This window comes from Neurospora tetraspora (assembly GCF_033439725.1).
Source record: "Neurospora tetraspora strain CBS 560.94 chromosome Unknown B0H65scaffold_2, whole genome shotgun sequence".
Classification (NCBI taxonomy): Eukaryota; Fungi; Ascomycota; class Sordariomycetes; order Sordariales; family Sordariaceae; genus Neurospora; species Neurospora tetraspora.
Window position 1 is genome coordinate 805,793 of NW_026944384.1, and position 20,223 is coordinate 826,015.

The 20,223-nt window shown below is 42.0% G+C and overlaps 3 protein-coding genes across 3 annotated transcripts; 1 reads left to right on the forward strand and 2 right to left on the reverse strand.

The window, feature by feature from the left end:
- Positions 1–12,037: 12,037 nt before the first annotated feature.
- B0H65DRAFT_567184 (uncharacterized protein) lies at positions 12,038–12,550 on the reverse strand (the record flags this gene model as incomplete). Its single annotated transcript, XM_062830359.1, has 1 exon — positions 12,038–12,550. One exon carries the CDS (start codon positions 12,548–12,550, stop codon positions 12,038–12,040), a length of 513 nt encoding a protein of 170 aa, XP_062683859.1.
- A 111-nt stretch (positions 12,551–12,661) lies between these two features.
- B0H65DRAFT_585968 (uncharacterized protein) lies at positions 12,662–15,328 on the forward strand (the record flags this gene model as incomplete). The annotated part of the gene is made up of 2 exons (XM_062830941.1): positions 12,662–12,909; positions 14,898–15,328. The coding sequence occupies 2 exons, from the start codon at positions 12,662–12,664 to the stop codon at positions 15,223–15,225; spliced, it is 576 nt and encodes a 191-aa protein (XP_062683860.1). The 3' UTR covers positions 15,226–15,328.
- Positions 15,329–15,330: 2 nt separating this feature from the next.
- On the reverse strand, positions 15,331–16,271 carry B0H65DRAFT_545675 (uncharacterized protein; the record flags this gene model as incomplete). Its single annotated transcript, XM_062829398.1, has 2 exons — positions 15,331–15,478; positions 16,060–16,271. The coding sequence occupies 2 exons, from the start codon at positions 16,269–16,271 to the stop codon at positions 15,331–15,333; spliced, it is 360 nt and encodes a 119-aa protein (XP_062683861.1).
- Positions 16,272–20,223: the final 3,952 nt, after the last annotated feature.

Sequence of the window (20,223 nt, forward strand, 5' to 3'; positions counted from 1 at the left end):
ATAATTACCCCGTACCTCATAAAAACCTATGAAATTATTCCTATATATACACTAATAATTAATATAATAAATAAAGATCGAGAGGATAGCTAACCTATTAGGGGAAATTTAGAAATCGAAGGAAAAATACTTCTAAAAGCAGGCATTTACTAAATACTCTTTCAATTTATTAAAATAAAATATATATTTATTACCTACCTATATAGTTAGAATATAACGAGATTAAGGGAGTAAGTAGTTTACTATATTATTATTCAATAGTTTAAAAAAGGTTTTAAAAACGGGGTTTTTAACGAAAGAGAAGGGGAGCCTTATACTAATAATTATTTCTATTAATATTTTGCGGAAGGTTTCGCTAATTGGTTTAAAAATAAAAGTATAAAGCTACTTTCAAAGGAATTTAGCAATTAATTTAGGCTGCTTACGTACCTATTCCTCCGCAATCTCTTCGCTAATTAGCTCCGTAAAACAATAAGCGCGCCGAAAGTATTAAATTGTAAAATTAGTAACGAAGAATATATAAATATTATAGTAGAATTTATAATATTAATAGCTATCCCTCTCCGAGTTCCCCTTTATTTTAATAAGGAAAGTACTATATTAAAAGAACTAAAAACTCCTCTTTATACAGCAATCCAACTATTTCTCTGATATAAATTCGTCGCCTTTAATTTTAACCCTTAGCCACTTACCAACGTCAATAGGCAAATCGTCGGTATAAATTTCTTATAGTAGCCAGAGCTAATATAATATAGGGATACGTATCTTACTATTTAATACAATAATAGCGGTAACGAACGTGGGCGAATCTTTAAGGGGAACGGTAGGCGGGTTGCCTACGGTCGAAGAGGCTTTATCGCAATTAGGGACGGCGGGTATAGGGTTTTAAACGACAGGTATTATAACGGTACGGTACTAATAGCGTTAATAGAAGTTGATATTAATTAGCAAGATAGGGGGGAGGGGGATTAATAGTAATCGAGAAGGATTGTAAGCGATTTAGTAGTATTATAATTAATTTGGAGAGAAGGTTGGCAATGTAATTTCGAGATCCAAATGACAGAAATGCTCAATTTAGTATATAATTTAAAAATATTAGAAATTTCACATTTTAGGGTAGTTTAAGCATTACATTAGGTATATCACAGGGCTAGCCTGTAACATTCTCGCACTATACTGACTGCTTCATATACTATGCCCAGAGTATAGTAGTCACGTGCAGCTGCACGTGTACGCGTGTACGGACTGGCCTGCCAGGGCTCTCGCCTATATAGCCAGTCCTCTACGCATACTTCCCTTTCCTCTCCTCTGTATAATAATATATATTTTACCCTACCTCCAATAGTATCTCGCCTCGTAATAATTTATTATACCTAACTATTATATTACGTGTGCTTAAAGGAGAAATTAATTAATCAAACTTTTAAATAATCGTAGATTTTATATTGCGACCCTCTTAAAATTTAGGCCCTTATTAACGAGATAAGTATAAAATTCGACCCTAATATCCCTAAGTCCGAGCTAAGAATTGATTAATTAATTAAATATTAAATTTTTTCTCCCTTCCTATTTCTAAAATAGTAACCTTAAGAGATTACCGCTATTATAATTAATCTAACGATTAATATCGGGCGTTCTAATTATTATAAATAATTTTATTGTAGTTACCGTAATCGGAACTCTCTAAATTTCTAACCTTGTAAATTAAATAATTTATAATAACTTCGTAAAGGTATTCACAAATGTTAATAATAATCCCTTTATTAACCTTCCTTCGATTGTAATTATAAAGTACGCTTTCGCCTTCGTAATTATTCCTATCTTCTGTAACGTGATTATCGCCCTAAATTGTTTAATTTATAATAATATCATTGAGGCCCGCGATTGCGCTTAAAGAACGGAAGAAGACTTAGAAGAATCCTAGAGGAAAATCGCTAAATTTAATAGTAATTTAGCTACTACGGCCCTCTAATATAAATTTAAAATTAATAAGCTATATAAAGAAATCGCTGCGTTAAAGTAATTATTTGCCGACTTTAAAATGAATATTAACCTCGCTTTCCAAAGATAATGCGAAAAATATATTAAAATTATTAATAATCTCTGTAATCGATTAAAATAAATCAATACTATTAATTTTATTTATAACCCGGCCTAAATCCCTGTCCCTAGTAATTTCGGCCCCCCGAACGACTCTAATATATTGATTATAATTATTAGTAGCGGCTAATTAGTATCGTCCCGTTCGTACGTCCTACCGTTCAATATTAAAAATAATACCCCTCTAGAGCGTATAAAGTATTATTATGCCTAGTATATAAAAATTAAATTATATTAAATCGATAAGGTTATTTACTTTACGCCCGAAATTAAATATTTCTCGTATATCGTTAAGTTCTTAGAGGGTACGCCCTTTTCTACTATTAAATTGGATTTAAATACAATCTTTAAATACTCTAATAATAATAATAAATAAAAGTAAAAGACTACAACAAGTCTTTTTACTAAATTTAATATTAAGTATGATAACGTTGACTTTATTATTTATATTCGTTATAAATTAAATAAATTAAAAATAATTAAAGATATACGTTAGTAAACATTTAAAAATTAATTTACTTTATTCGTTGATTACTATAAATTATATAATGTTATAAAAATCCATTACTTTTGTAATAAAATTATTAAAAAGGTTTAAATTACTTTCGCTCTCTAGTACCCTTAGTTCATTAACGATAATTATATAAAATAATTTAAAACCGCTCGGGGCTTCGCCTAAAATTTCGAAAATAGTATTCACTACGATAATTTCGCTAATCCTTTTTATAAATTAAAAACCACCTCCACTTCTACTAGGAATAAACCTATTAATTAAAGCGGTACGATTATAAATATCGATATCGATAAAATATTTGCTACCGATATTACCCTACGCGGTATAATCTTTTAAGAAATCTTCGATTACTGTATATAAATAAATACTTATACCCGCTATAGTTATTAAAGTTATTTATCGGCTACGTACTACGTTAATATTAATTTTAAAAAAGAAGTCCGCCCATCCCGTAGTAGAGGCGGAAGGTATAAAGGAAGCAAAAATAGTAGAGGCGGCGGCGGTAAAAGAAGTAACGCTGCCCCCTAATAGGGTTAGTATAGTTACGGCTAGTAATACTATAATTAATACCGCCCGGTTAAAAGCTATTAAATTAATATTATAAGTATAACCCCTATAGCCGTTTAAAATTATTAGAACGCCCGGCCCCTACCTATTTAATCCCTACTTACTAACCCGGTTTCGTTAGCCCTATTTAGGATAATAAGAATGATATCGTCGGTTAGTAAGGAAATATATAATTTTTAAATTAAATCATAATTAGAAATATAAATTTATAAAATTTAGAGGAAAGAAAGAGAATACTCTTATATAATTAAATATAATCGAAATATATAAATCTTCCGTAAATAATTGTTACAAATACTTTAATTTATTAAATTTCTCTATTTATTCATTTAAGGGATTGTGTAAATTATATTATTTTACCCTAATTGATAGCGGCTATATTGCTCTTAATTATATTAATAAACGCTTTATTTACTATTATCAATTTCCTTATTATAAATTAAGAATGCTAAAGATCCTCTATTTCGCTAATAGAAGGTTAATTAAAAGTAATATTACCTACTTTTCTAAATTAATAATATAGACGGGACTCTATTATAAAGTTATTAATCTTTTAATTTATAATTTAGTAAAGGATAACTTAGTTATCATTAGCTATCCCTAGTTCGCTTAATACGCCCTAGGTATTTCCTAGCCCTATGATTCTCTATAATTTACCCTAATATATAAATTACGAGGCTGCTTCCCGAGAGGCGCCTCTAATTATATACGCCGCGCTCTTTTAAAATTCGGGTGAAATTATATTATTTTTCTATTTAATACGCTAAGTACTTACTTAGCCCCTATTTATAAAAAGGCTTCCTATAAAGAAATTTTAAACGAAGGGGAATTTATTTTTAAGAGAAAATTTAAATTCGATTACATTTATAGTTCTTAGACCGATATTATATATTATATCTTTATTTTTCTAATTATAAAACGAATTGCCTAGTAACGTTTTAACTACTTTCAAAATAAAATTATTAATTACTTAGGTGCTATATTAATTAGAAGGACCCTTAGCGGCCCTAACTAAGTCTTTATATTTTTAATATTATTAGAATAGCCCTAAATACACCGGTTCTTTCTAACGCCCTATTGGGTAATTAAAGGCATCCGTACTAATAATATTAATTATTATACGCCGGTCTGCGTTTATAGTATACCTCGTAGTCCTATTAATTTTAATAATATTTGGGAATTATTAGTAGTAATTTTTTAATTGGGTAGCTGAGAAGTATAAAATCTAAGTAATTTATATAATAAGGGCTTAAATAGTAAATGATATTAAAAAGATAAAAGAGGAAGATAAGATAGAGGAAGAAGGGGGCGTCCTAAATTTTGGATATATTAGTAATGGATTAATTGAGGAAATAATAATAGAAGTATTAGTAAAAAGAGGAGAAAAGTATAAATATTCGTTCGGTAATAATTTTTATAAGTAGATTAATAATTTAATTAGATTTGGGGATAGGGAAACCCTCCGCGTTGTAAGAATCGCCAATTTAGTACCGTTATTAGAGATAGAAGAGGATTTCCTACGTTATAAAGCCGTTATTAACGAATACTTCGTAATAAATAATATATCCCTAAATAAGATTATATCCGAAGACGTAACAAAATTTTACAAAAAAGCTGATAAGTTACTAAAAACCGACGAATAAATTAAAGGAAAGTTCCCCTCTCAATATTAGTATTACGTTAACACGTTTAAATAGGAGGGTATTAAAATATTACCCCCGATACGCTTTTACAATTTTAAAATCGAATTCCGCCTTAGAGTTACTCCGTTAGCGGCTTAAGGCCGCCTGTTCAACCCCGACGAATTAAATATTATTAAGAAATAAATTAATAATAATTTAGTTAAAAAATTCATTGAGCTATTTTAATTTTTAAGCTTCTTCTTTAATTCTATTTATTAAGAAGCTGAGAGGTTGATTCTGGGTTTATATTAATTATAAAATTATTAATAATATAATTCTAAAGTTCTATTATTTATTATTGTTATTTAAATAAATTTTTAACGCTATCTATTGGGCTAAAATTCTTATTAAATTCGATCTTATTACTACTTTTAACTGTATTCGCGTTAAATAGGGCTATGAATAGTTAAATATTTTTATTATATAATTTAATTTATTCGAATCTTTAATTGTACTATTTAGTTTACAAAGCGCGTTAAATGCTTTCTAAAACTATATTAATAATATTTTATATAATATTTTTAACGTTTACGCGATTATTTACTTTAATAACGTTTTTATTTACTCTAATAATGTTATGGACTACGAGTAATATATTAATAATATCTTTGACTGTTTAATATAAGCTGGCTTTAATGTTGATATTAATAAATACGAATTCTATATAGTATGTACGAAGTATTTAAGTCTAATTATTATTCCAGGAGGTATTAAAATAAATCTGGAAAAAGTTAAAGTTATTACCGACTAAGTGGTTCGGGAATCCAAAAAGTCCCTATAATCTTTCTTAAATTTCGGAAACTTTTACCAGCGCTTTATACGAAACTTTTTAACGATAGCGACCCTACTATATAATTTACTAAAAAAAACGCCGCCTAAATTTAAATTAATATTTATTAGCAGGCCTTTAACGTATTGAAGGGAGCCTTTACGAAAGGTTCCGTTCTAAAGATTTACGATTAGACTAAGAAAATTGTTATTAAAACCGATACTTCAAACTAAATTACCGGCGGTACCCTATCTTAATATAGGAATAATAGAATATTATACCCGGTTGCCTACTTTTTAATTAAATATTCCTTATAAGAATATAATTATAATATTTATAAGAAGGAATTCTTCGTTATTATTAAAGTACTAGAAGAATAGAAGCTAAAATTCAAAAGTATTTAATAACTTTTCAATATCTTAATAGAATATAAGAATCTATAAACCTTTATAATTAATAAATAATTTACTTAGTGCTATATATGGTAGTTCTAATTCCTATCCCGTTTTAACTTTTTAATTAAATATATACTAAATTCTAAAAACTTTTGTTTAGATGTATTGAACCGTAAATTAAGTAACCGCTTAAATGATATGGAAAACAATAGGTTTATAGCTAAAAAACGCCCGCCTTTAAACCCCGCATAGTTCGAAAACGGCTATCTTTTTAAAAAAGAACCCGTATCGGGTTTCTCCCTTTATTTACTTGGAATAAATAACTTTAATAATAAATTTACCGATATTTTAATTTGTATTAATTACGAAATATCTATCTTCTTATAAGAATTTGTTTTTTATTTAATAGATGAGATATGGCGCTAATAGTTACCGATTATTGAAAAGGTTTTTTATTATACTTTTTCGGGATATTACGCCGTAAATAGTTTTATAAAATAGCAGAATAGGGTAATTATTAACCCTTATGATAAGGAGCTCTAACTTTAGTTAATTAGCCGTTAATATAATTCTTTTAGCGCGGGTTACCCCGGTTACAATATTATATATAAATTTGTATGATATAAATTCTATTAGGAGGGAATATATAATAATGTAAGGACCTTCTATAAAGGTTATTTTCTTTATATAAAAATAAAATTCTTAAAGCGGGGCTTAGCCGGATATTTTAAGCTTATAGCCGTCTCTTTAACGCTATAGAAGGACGTATTTATCGATTATATTACCCCCCTACTAAAGAATACCTATTTCAGCTAAACCTTTAAATATATTGCTGTTATTATCGACCGATTAATTAAAATATAATACTATATACCTATAATAACTTTAGAAATAGAGGAATTAATAAATTACTTTATTAATTATATTTATTTGATTTATAGTTTATTAAATAGTAGTCTATCCAATAAAAGTACTTAATTTATATTACACTTCTAAACTACCCTTTATAAAAGGCTTTTAATCATCCGTAAACAACTTATAATTTTCTATTTTTAAATTAACGCCCAAATAAAATATATTAATATTGAAATAGAATAATTCTTACGGTTTTATATTAATTAAATATAAACCGATTAGGTAAAATAATTATTAATTATAGAATTTATTAAAAATAACGCTATATTGTCGTCTATAGGCATATCCCCCTTTTTTACTAATTATGCCTACTATTTACGGATAAATCCCGAATTTTATACTCCGCTACCTTTAAACCTCTCCCTAACCTAATTTAAAAAGTATTATAAAGTATTTAAATTAATAGATCATTTTTAGTAAATTTAGGACTTTGCCGTCTAATAAACCTGTTGGATTTAAGAGCGATATACAGATAATATTAATAAGAAACGTATTAATTCCCTTAAATATTATTCCAATGATATAGTCCTACTAAATATAATAAATTCGTTAACGGTCGATTATATTTTAAATTCTACCTATAATAGGAAGGTCCTTTTTACGTTACCCGAATGGAGAGTTATATAATTCATTTCGTATTCCCGATTAATATGAAGTATTCGCCGGTATTTTATATCTTTATAGTATAACTTTAAATCGGTAAAGGCCTTCCTGGCTAAAATAGATTATCTAATATAAAAGTAAATAATAGGCGAATAATAATTAGGACGGATAATTACGAGGAATAGGAAGAATAGGATTTCGAATAGTTTATTAATTACGTTTAATTGGGTAGTGATTATTATTAATATTATTATATTGAATAGAAAGGTAATTACTAACCGATTTAGGAATTTAAAAATAATATTATCGATTACGAAGAAATATTCTAACGCTTTTATAACAAATTCCCTGATAAGCCTATACTATTAAATATAGAGGCTATATTAGTTAAACGCGCTCTAATACCGGCTACCGTTTTAATACCGGCTATTACTCCCGCGCCCCCGGTACCCCCGAAATACCGGTCTACCCGCGTTATTTAACGAATTGAAACCGCCGCCGCCGTTATCGATATTATTTAACTATTATTTAATACGGTTATAATTATGATAAGGCTAGAAAATAAATTTACGGTATATGAAGAATAGGAATATGAAATAGTATTTACGAAGATGGTGAAATATTTAATAAATATCTGGTCTAGTCGAGTATTAAAGACGGGGTTTGTAGATTATAATAAGATGTTGGAGGATTACGAGAAGAGTTTGAAATAAATAATTTGGAGTATTATTATATGTATATATAGATTCGAAGTTATTAGAGCTTCTTTTGAGGGAGGATAGTGTTATAGGGCTAGCCTATAATATTCTCGTATTGTACTGACTGTCTTATGTACTATACTTAGAGTATAGTAGTTACGTGCAGCTGTACGTGTGCGCGTGTACGGACTGGCCTGCTAGGGCTCTCGCTTATATAGCCAGTCCTCTACGTATACCTTCCTTTCCTCTCCTCCGCACAACAACGCATATCTTACCCTACCCCTAATAGTGCCTCGCCCCATGATAAGTATTAGTAATCGACTAGTAATTAAGATATATATGGCAATTTGGGTGGCTAATTTATATGCTTGAGGGTTTGAGGTGGGTCGATCTTTAAGGGGTAAAAATTATGTGTTTTTATACTTTGAACCCTAACCCTAGGATTCTGCCGGAATGCTAAGAAGGCGGGCAAATTAGTCAAGCAAATTGAGACATTCGATTTATTTGGGTCAAATATTTCGAGACCTTGATTTACTTGCTTGCTCGCTTGTATTTACTTGTATTTAGCAACAGATTTGAGTTGTCTCCACCGCTGAACCGGTTCACACAGCAAGGCGGAAGCGGGCAAAGAATATTAGAGACTTGGATGCCAGTGGGTAGACAGAAGGCTTTTATGTTTTGCCTTCGCAAGCATCCGATGTTTGTCTGCTGTGCCTGAACAGACCATTCCTCACCGCCGCAGACCTCCGTCGACACCACCGCACGAAGAAGGGGATGGAGTTATGGACAAACTCCACCAGGACGTCAGCAATGCTGTCCACGGGAGTGGCCGTGGAAGTATCAGTGAACCCCCTGAGGGTGAACGCCCTGCCAAAAGGCAGAAACAAGAGAGAAGTCCTCGGGAGAGGCCCCGTCCTCCTTGACCTTGGCGACAAGCCGACAATCTCGACAAACCAGTGCTTTCACGGAATAAACGCGTTTCCTCGCAACTCGTAGAGATATTTTCTGATCGCCACCGCGAGGTACAAAAACTCTCTGGCGCTCGGGCCAGGCGCAGAGCTGTCGGCCGGGGGCCCGGGGGCCAGAGGTGTTCGGGCCGGTGGTTCGGTGGTGTGGGACCGGGACCGGAACTCGAACCCGACTTGCGCATTGCACGTCTCGTTTTTGCAATATCTGTGATCGCCCATTCTGTCATAGAATGGGAGTACCAACCCCGGCATCCTTGACTCTGCGGAAGTGGTGCTGCGACTCGTGTTTTGAAAGGTAGTGTATGTATCTCGTCTTTCCAGTTCTTCGAGTCAGCCACAGCCTGGGCATCGATCAATGATCACAAGCAAGGAGTGTATGATAGGTACGATACCTTATCTCTAAGAACATGAGAGATCCCAGGCAGAGCCGCAGAGGTATTTCTCAGCCGGAGGTACCCAATGGCAGCGATTGAGACAATTCAAGTAACAATCAATAAGTAACAATCGATCGTAAGCAAAGAAAAGCAATCGAGTAGTAACCCCAAGCAAGCCGGCCGGGCCCAGATTGTCGATTATTTGGCAAAGATTGTGTACCAAGGTACTTAACATTTAAGGGTCGATTTTTGCTGGGAATCTCAGATCCGTTCAAACGCTGTGTGAAAAGCCTGTTCCCGACGGCCCGTTAGCAGTGGTTGGAAGTATAGAAGAGGGAGAGGGTTAGCGATAGCTTCGTTTTCCGATTTCCAGTCTTGTTCAGTGTATTTTCCACGTTTTTGTTGTGTAATGGTGCTTTTACAGCTGATAGAAGTGTGTAATTACCGGTATGTCGGGACCAGAAAAAAAGGTATCCGAGATTGCAATTAAAACAAGGCAATTGAATCGGGCTGTAAAACAAGGCAATTTTGGCGATTTTAGACAAATACAATCAATCCGACCAGAAATCCTGATTGAATTGAATTGTTTCAATCGCTGCCCAATGGGCCAATGGCAGGAGTACTTCTCTAGGTCATTTTTGGAAGAAGAGTGGCGTGTACAACATGCTCGAAAACGATCACGGCGCTGTCGAAGCTAGACACTCACAATCTACGGGACCATCCTCGCCCACTTGTACAAAGATGCCACACAGGGGCACGCTACAGAGGGCAAATCGTGAAAGAGTGGGGCGTCTTATGCGGGCATTGCAGGTCGCTCCTGCGTTCTCTACAGATTTTCCAGTGGGCACTGCAGCAAACCTGCAGCACGGCAACGCAGCCTCGCCCTTCACTAAACGGCAATCTTCCAGGGCAGCGAGGCTTGTGCATCCAAATCTTCTGGTCCACGGACAATCGGCCATACACCTAGGGAACACCACTGCTCCGTATGCCTCAATAACTTGGGCGCCAAGAAAACCCTCCTACGCCATATACACCTAAGAGAAAGCCAAGAGTACCTCTACCTACCTGTATCGAGCTAACGATTACCCATGCAAGCCACGACGAAGCTGCCGCCGCCGGACTACCGGCGCCCGAGCCCGAGCCCGATATGCCACCCAACTGGTGTACGCCCGATTTGCGAAAAGGGGCTGTCTAGCCCCAGTGCCTGTTGGCGTCGTTAGAAACTGGAGGTGCACATCGCGGTTCTCTCTACGAGCGTAGTAGAGAAAAGTACATGCACCGTACACATCAATACCAGAAGCACCTCGAGTCCGCAGACCACCGCCGGAAGGAGGCCGAACGCGACGGCACCGCGCCTCGCTACGGTTATTGCAACGTGTGCGACGTAGACCAGAGGTTTTCCCCTCAAAATGGGGCAAGCAAGGGGTCCGCGGCGGTGAAGGGCTTGGATACAACAAATGGGAACAAGATCGTGGAAGGGAAGGAAGAGCGAAAGATTCTTTGGGCTTGGGCTTCTTGCCAGGAGTTCAGCGCAACCGTTGACGGGTGCCCATCTTTGCCCCAACAAGAGCCGGCAAGAGCGCAACCAGATGTTCTACTTGGGGCTAAAGGGCTAATGTCTTTGTCAAGCTGAGTGGTGCTTTCCTGTGCTTTATCGACGAAGGAGCACCCCCTAGGTACCCCTAACCTTCAATGTTGTTGCAAGAAAACAAGGTCCAAAGACATTCCAAGCTTGCTGATAGCCTACTAGGTAACAAATGGTGCTTTTCAAGTTCCAGAGACGCGAAATGTAGGCCAACTAGAGGCAAACGAGTCATGTTGCCCTGCTTCCTGCCCTCTTGCACTTTGAAATAACGCCGTTCTTCCACGAACTGAGAAGAGGTAGATGGCAATTCGATCGATTACCTCTTGTGGGAGTTACGACTGAGGATGGTGCGGAGAGTGTCTGATACGGCGTGCCATGCGTGGTGCGATTGTTGGCGACTCTGCCGCTAGCAACTCTGCTAGCAGGCTGGTGGTGACGTTCAGTGTTGGCCGCCTCCAAGGTCGCCGGAAGGGGTGATTAGGCGGTACTGATCCAATGTCCATCTCTGGGTGAACCGTTCGTCGGCCAATATAAGGGGGGAAAGGACAATGCAAACTCAGGGTATCACGGGCATCAATGATAAACAATCTTGGCTGCCCCTGGCCAGGGTTCCTCAAGTCAAATCGACTCGGGTATGGGTATCATTTGAATTCGAAGGCTGCTCCTCCACTCCGTCCCTTAAAGTTTCCTTACTCCGTCACTGACCCTAATGCCAAATCACCCCCAGAAATGCCTACGAGCGCCGAGAAGGTTGTCAATCCGAGTCCCGAACACTCCCTGCCCAATAAGCCCCCCTCGTCCTCCCAACGCAACATCCCTCTCCCTCTCCTTCGTCCCCTTCCGCGCCTCCCTTTCCCCCTCCCCCCCCTAAAACTCCATATCATCCGCCGTCACCGTCCCCTCCCTCTCCTCCCTCTCCGCCCTCTCCCTCCACCTCGCCTCCACCTCCCTCCTAATCCTCTTCCTCCTCAACATCCTCCTCCAATGCTCCGTCCTCCACTCAAAATCCCCCGCGTCCTTCTCCTCTGGATCCCTCTCGTGCAGCGTCCGCTGCAGCCTTGCCCTCATCTCCCTGAACCGGCTAAAGCCCAGGGCGCGCTCCGCGGCAGGGCCGTTCTTCATCAGCCCGGCCCAGGGCTGCACGCCGATGCCAGAGCCGAGCCAGCTGCGCCAGGTGAGGCGGGCATAGGCGCAGGTCGGGCACATGGTGGTGCCGAAACGAAAACGGCGCGGGCCGGAGAGGGTCTCGCAGGCCTCGCCGGGGGCCAAGGGAGCGGCGCCGGCGGGGGAAGAGAGGCGCAGGCGGTTGCTCAGCCGGCATTCGACCTTGTGGTGGCGGGCGCAGCCGCAGGAGAAGGATCGGACGACCTGCAAGCACATGGCTTTTTGGGGTGAGGTTAGCAAAATGTTTGGGTGAGGTGGGGGGTGTCGGGTTGGGGCTTTGAGGAGGGGTGAAAGGACGGAAAGGGGGTTGTTTGGACTGAAGCAAAAATGCCAGTAAAGAGCCATCTGTTTGCATGCGATGGATTCAAAGAGGAGTATGAGTTGAACGAGGATCTCAAGCTGAATTTGGAGAAAGAAATTAAGGAGTATGAAGAGTGGAAGGCCGGCAGAACTGAGGAAGAGCTGAGAGCTGAAGTCGGAGATGAAACATATGAAGAAAAGTCTGAGAGATATGACGAGGCCCTGATGCGCTCCGAGATGGCCGATGATGGTGATGTTTGCCAGCAGCCGGCGAAGTGTATGGCCGACAACTTTGCCGATGTTTTTCGCCAGATCATGATGATGTAACGTGATCGGGTGGGCAAAGGTCTTGACATCAGTCTGCACAGTTGGTCGCTCATGGCGTGTCTTGATTTGGACGAGGTGATAGCCGGGTCTACATGAGCTTGCTTGATTTGATGGGTTAGGATGTTTTGCTAGGCATCTCCATGCCTGTTGTTGCTGTTTTTTCTCCAGGTCTTCGGTCAGGGACAACAGAGGTAGCAGGGAAGACATGAGAGATCCGCAAGGAACGTAAAGATTGCAACCAAGGAGCAAATAGGCAGGAAGGACAACATCAAAACGAGATCCTGAGAAAGGTGACAAGGCAAGGAAGGGGTTATCTCCGACCGCAGATGCTTGAAAGCTGAGTGAATGCAATCTGACAGCGCATAGATGCTCAAATCTTCAGGTGAACGCACGGCAGGAGTGCAAATAGGACAGAAAACCAAAAGAAGGTTCCATCGACAACTGAACAAAAAGAGAGAAAGGTGACTGGGAAGGCAGGGTGTAAATCCAAATATGCAGGTACTCACTTCCAATCAAAGATTTTTTTGTTGCGAGGCAAAGGAGAAGTCGTCGTGATCCAATCAACAAGACCGGAAGTATCTGAAAGCAAAAGGAGGCGAGTCCCCGATATCTGTTTCACTTCACCGTTAGCCCAGTCCCAGCATTTTCTGTTGACTCCCAAGTGGAAGGAAGTCTTGATCTCAAGCTGAACTCAAGAAGAAAGCAAGACTTACACGAGCGCGTTGACGATATGTTTTGGAAAGTAGCGAGAGCTCTTTCCGGAAGTTCTTGAGTTGAGAGATGGATGGAGAAAGCCGCGAGGCAAAGATACCTTATCTCAAAGACAAGTTCTTGATGAGAGGAGCGAGGTGCGAAGTGCCGAAGGCCAGACAGAGGCAAGTCTTGTGCTTGGAAGATATTTTGATCGCAGCCGAAGAAACGGAAAGGTTGACTCTCTTGAAGAGGTTGGTCGGGGAAGGAAAGTTTGAAAGGAAAGATTGTCGATGGTGGGGCTTTTGTGGCACACTTTCAAGAGACCATGGAAGATCCAGAAGAGAGACGAGGCTGCAGTCGAAATGGGAAAGTTCAAATATGAAATCACGAGTTAGCAAACATGTTGCAATACTTCGGATGACAAGCCAGGTGATGAGAAGACAGGACTCATCTGGTGGGGCAACATGCTTTGGACGAACCGTCCCGTCTACAATAAGACGTCACTGTCTTGAATAGAGGTATAGCTGTAGGCAGAAACACTGAGGGAGTAACTCTTTTGCGTGGATTGTAGGATCGTTTTCAGAAACGAACGGAAAGCGGCAGGCAGAGGAAGTTCATCGGGCAATCTGGTTGTGATGATACGGCGAGGCAGTCATTTGTTGATGAGATCAGCTTTACCTTAATGCTCGCAACAATAATGCTATCAGGGTACCTCTAATTCATTGGTGGAAACAAGCATCTCACTCGCCTTCACATCCGTTCTGGTAGTCGCAAAAGGGCCGAAGTGGTCTATGTTTCTGTGCTGGGAATTAACGTCCGCGTCAAGAGCCAGCCTCAGAACTCGAGAGAAACGTCATAGAAGGGGTACATCCGCGTTACAGGCGTGATTTCCTCTAGGTACAAGAGACTCGGACAGACAAACACCCAGGTGCGGTCAGATATGAGGTTGGACGGAGCCCATGAATGGATACCTGTACGGGCGAATACAAAAACTACACCAAAAGCAAGCTCCAAGAGCTGAAGAGAAAGATGGCGAACAAGGAGGAAGCCCTGAGAGATTGTGGAGACTATGGATATTGTCCATTTCTATCTACTCTGTATCCTACCTCTATGGTTTACGAACGATAAAGTGTACAGTACATATTCGTGATTCACCATTCCCAGCCTCACCCCTACAGCGTTGATTAGCTGACCCCGACACTGGGATACGTAAATCGATAAACAATAACAACCCGTCCCACAGCGATCCATCACCGCCTGCGCGCCACCCTCAATATCCGCAAAACTACCTTATTCAATCTGCAAAGGAAACAAAGTTCCAGTTCATGGAGTGTTGTTATCGCGTGGCTCCCTACGGTCTGCCACCGGAACAAGACACGCCGAAGCTGAAGCTGCTCGCCATCGAGTCGCGCTCGAATATGATCTTGGATGACCGGGATGTTGCATTTGTCAAGGTTGACAAGCCCTTCGAAGGTGACTTGAACCTTTTCAAGTACCAGGACACACCTCTTAAGGATACAACTTTGCTGGGCGTCATCGGGAGCCACCGGAACAAGACACGCCGAAGCTGAAGCTGCTGGCCATTGAGTCGCGCTCGAATATGATCTTGGATTTCATCATTAACAACCATCGCTATCCAAGATGGATATACGATTTCCCATCGGAAGATATTGGTATCAACTCCTTGTCTCGAAGATTCGGATGGGTTCAAGCTTGAGTCCCCAGGCGACCAAATCGGCGTTGAGGATGGACTGTGCGATGTCCCCAGCACCGGCCATACCGGCGAACTCGGAGAAGATAGCCTCGTTGGGCTCCGGATTTTTCCTGCGATTTCAAGGCCGGTGTTAGCTTCTGACAACAGAAAGATGGTGGATGAAGGCGCTTTACCTGAGAGTACGGCGTTCTTTGAGGTGATGTACTGGTCGCTTCCCTCCACTCGAGCAGTCCACTGCAAGGTGCGAACGATGCTGTCCCGCAGTATGCGTCAATCGAATCGGCGTGGGCAGAGGTGGCGTGGGCAGCCGCGAGGCCATCACCACCACGTGCGACGCCCGAGGAAGACGTCAGAGCGCGTCACCAATGTCGCAACGCTGCCAGTTGTGTTAGTACACTGATGTCCATCACAAAGCAAAGAAGTCGTGGGGAGTCTCGTACCAAAAGACCGATATATTCGTTGGCATCCTTGGTCAGAGCATCGGGAGGCAAGGCCAAACCGAAGGCGTAGGTGCCTGATTCACTCCTCAAGGGGTGTATCCACGCCACAGACTGCGCTGCTCACTGGGGTCACGATTTTATGAGGCCAGCAGCCTCGGCCAAAGGCTGACACTCATGAAAGCCGATTTAACATGAACAAAACGGAAAGCACCAGGAGTGTCTGGAATCACATCTCGCATTGGTGGGAATACGTCCGGCAGTGGAGATTGTATTGGGATTCGACGCTCCAGGAGCGGTAGAGGGAAGTACCGGAGTCGCAGAGACGGAAGCCGGGCTTGTTGAGGTACTCTGATGTTGTCTTCAGTCGAGAACAATGGAGAGCGGGCTCGGAGGCCGTGCCGTGGTGGGCAGGACCTTCATGGCCGCCGGCCCGCTCTGTGTACTGAGACTTGTTAGAAGACATTCTCCGAAGGAGGAAGGGGATCAAAATCACCTTGAGCAGGTGGGGGATTGTGTCGAAGTGATGGAATTTGAACGGAGTGAACGAAGACGAAAAGGCACAATTGAAAGTGCTAATGAACTTGTTGATTGAAGAAGAAGAAGAAGAAGGAGAAGAAGAAGAAGACGACGACGACGACGACGACGAGGACGAAGATGAGGACGAAGAAGCAGGACGGGACAAGAGGACGGGGAACCCTCGATTTAAGTACAGGAATTCATGTGCGGCTTGAATGCAAACTTTGGGTGGTTAACGAGAGCTGTTGGGGCCCGGAGGCAAGTGTCGAACGTGGAGGAACTCGTTGTTTCTTGGTTTGGTTCCGATCAAGGAGAAGTGCGAGTCAACGAGGACGACTCGAAGTACGTAGACGGAACGAGGGGATGGAGGAGACCCCGACCGCTCTGAGCCTCTGTGTTACTACCAGGCACCAAGGCACGCCTGGCACCTTAAGAGTCCCGACTGCGAGGCTCATATCCCCCCTCCTCCTCGTTCCTTCCTCCACGACGGGAACTCGCCTCTTGTCATGCCCTCCTTTTATTCGCTCAGCCGGTGAGGTCATGCATTATGGGGACCCAGACCTCCGAGCCTCCGCGCTACCGTACTGCGAAGGGGGGGGTTTAGCGAACAGTCAGAAACTAGTTTGAAATTTTCAAACTGTAATTTAACAGTTGGTTTTGGAACAAACGTTTACGAAGTGTTGATCAACGGTTGGCCCAGCCAAATGCATTTTCAAATGGTTAATATGAATAAATGTTTAGGTATAAGTTAACGTTGCCAACACTGCAGCCCCGGCCTAGTCGCAAAGTCAAAAAACTTCAAGTTCAAGTTAGCGAAAGGGAAAGAACGACGGCTACTACCACCACCTTCTACTACTATAAGGCTAACCCGGAGCAAAAACTTTGCACTTCTTCCTTTTCTCTCTTTCAACCAAAACCACAAGTTATTCATTCACCTAGAGAACCAGGGAGCCAGGGAGCCAGAGTGAACTTGAACCGGACAGCCCATTCACCAAGTTATTGTCTTCCAAGTGGAAGTTGCAGCCAAGTGGCATCGCAAAACCAATGCTTTGGTGATTGGACTGCCCGATTCTTTGGTGCTCTCTTTCTCTCTTTTTCTTTTTTCTTTTCTCTCTCTTCTTTTCTCTCTTTTCTTCTCTCTCTCTCCTTTTCGGCCGGGCGAGGAAGATAGATAGGTAGCTAATTGATATCTTTCACCAAGAAACCAAATGCATCAGTGTGACCGTGACTGTGACCGTGACCGTGACTAAATGTCTATTAAATGTTCAATAAATAGTTGATATGCTATAAACGTTTGATAATCCCAACGTTTAGTAGGGTTCCAACGTTTGGATGCATTCAAACGTTTATTTCCGTAAACGCTTGAAAAATTTCGAACAGCCACTACAGCATTTGAAAAAATTACCAACGTTTACGACCCCCCAACAGTCAATTGACAGTCAATTTGCTGTTCGCTAGACCCCCGCCTTCCCAGTACGGTACTGCCAGGCACCAGGGTACGCCTGGCAACTTGAAAGTCATGGCTGCGAGGCCGATTTCCCCCCTCCTCCTTGGTCCTTCCTCCCAAGCCTCGCCTCTTGTCAAGCTCACTCCTTATTTGCCCAGCGCTCGAGGTCATCTCAAACCTCTCGGACAAATCTGTTACTGCCAGGCACCAAGGCACGCCTGGCAACTCGTGAATCCTGGCTGCGAGGCCAGGGTCTCTTCTTTCCTCACTCCTTCCTCCCAAGACTTCCGCCTCGCCTTTTGTCAAGCCCTCCCCTTATTCGCCGGCAAGTGTTCGAGGTCGTGCGGCCCAGTACCTCCTGGCCTGCGTTCAGATTTGTGCGAGAGGCAGAAAGAAATCTCCTCCCGTACCCCTCTCTCCCCAGGTACTTAATCCCTGTCTTCTCCCCTTTCTCCTCTCTTCCAAATCTTCCTCCATCATTCCATCACTCTCATCCAATTTCTTCCTCCATCATCCAATCACTTTTCTCTCGAGCCTCCCGTCCCAAGCTGTGCCACCAGCGGGACCAAACAACGACACTCTCTCCTTGGCCTCCCGGATCTGCTTCTCGTTATCCTCGCTGATGGAAGTCAGAGGTAAGTCAGGTTGACGTTTTCTTGATTTCGTTCTTCAGTTCCTTTTCTTTCAAGTTCCGTTCACCGTACCACCACGGTGCCTTCGACTTCCAGTCCCTACAATCTTCGATGATAAAGTACCGTGCTGACGTATTTGTTGCTTGACTCAGGCGCTCCATTTCGAGTTTCTCCAAGACTACAACATATGGTGGCCCAACAACATGCAACCTAACAAGTGAGTAAACCCAGCATTCGATCCTGACTTGAGGTAGCACACTGCAAACAAGCCCCTCGCACTTTTGTCCCATGTCCTTCCAACGGGGCGCGGCTCTCCGTTGGAGACAACGCTACCACCAATCTGAGGCCAGCCTGACCAACTCAGCCAGAGCAAGGTTGCTCAAGAAGGCCACTCCTTCACCCTCCCAGTCCAGCCCAGTGGCCCACCACTACACTAAACCCCATCCATCATGTTCCTCACTACCTTACCCACCCACCCAAGACACAACAAGCTAACTCCCTCTTCTCCTCTCCAGGATGACGACCGACGTTGCGCACCCGCTCATCCATCTGTCTGTTTCCATTCACTGCCGCTGTACTTCGAGCCGGGCACATCCCAATACTTTCGGCGTTATCAACAACTCCAAATGCCGGGCCCGGCCAGCGCCTTTGCCGACCTCCCGGCAAGGCGGCTGATATGCCACAAGCGGCTGCCGGGCCCGAGCATTACTGCGCGGAGGCGCCTGAGCAGCACGAGTACTACACAAGATTGCCTCTCGTCTACCCCGATATGGGCGGTCAGAAATGGTTCGCAGTCCGAGCAGATCATCACACGTGTGCGTCGGCTAACTCGGCTTCAGCTTCGGCTTCACAGCTGAAGAACTGGCCACGCTCTGTGCAACTTTTAGTAATAGGTTTCCTAACCTGGGGATAACATTGACCTACTCTTCCATCAATGAACGGGGACCGCTGCGCGGGATCCTAAGGAGGGACCCCAAGGATACGACCACATGCCATGGTGAGTACCTTGCTTCTGTTCTGCCTTTGGTTCATGTTGTTGTCGGACTTGGTATCATGTTTGATGGAATGTCAGGCTAACACATGGTTACTTGCTTCTAGGTCGGCGCTGTCGATGATGGCGCTTGGCGTGATGACTGTTGGGTTTGCCAGCATTAAGTTGCTTGGATCTGGGGATTCGCATCTCCGGGGGGCCAAAGGATGCGCAAAGAGACAGGTCGCTGCCTCGGGCGAAGGACGAAACAGCCGCCTGACGATGGTGTCACGGACCCCAAGCAGACTGGTGACCCGAAGTCAACTCGACCCAGTTCGAACTAATCTACCGCTGCCAAGACTGTCTCGCTTGGAACCAGGGAGGGGCGAGCATGGCAGCACCTGGACCGTCATATAACGACTATACACAGTACCGAAAGGCCTTTCGAATGTCCAGAACCTGACGAAAAGGGTGATGTGGGGTGGCGGCATGTTTTCTTGCCCCCGCCTCTCGGAACATTGCCTACACTGCTCGCAGCGTTACCATTGCGATGGGGGCCCCGGTCATGGCCATGATGGGAGGTGACGCCAGCCTCAATACCACGATGGTAGTTTCCTGGGTTCGAATTACCCTCACCGGCTCGTTGAATGCGGTGCTCTGGACTAGATAGGCGGAGGACATGGAGGAAATCTTGGGTTGGGTTCGTGGTGGTGGTTGTGATTGTGGTTGTGATTGTGGTTTTGGTCATGTACCTGTTCATGTTGGTGGTGTTGTTGGTGTTGCTGCTGCTGGTGGTGGTGGTGGTGGTGGTGTTGGACATGTTGACAGGAGTAGCTCGACGGCCAGGCAA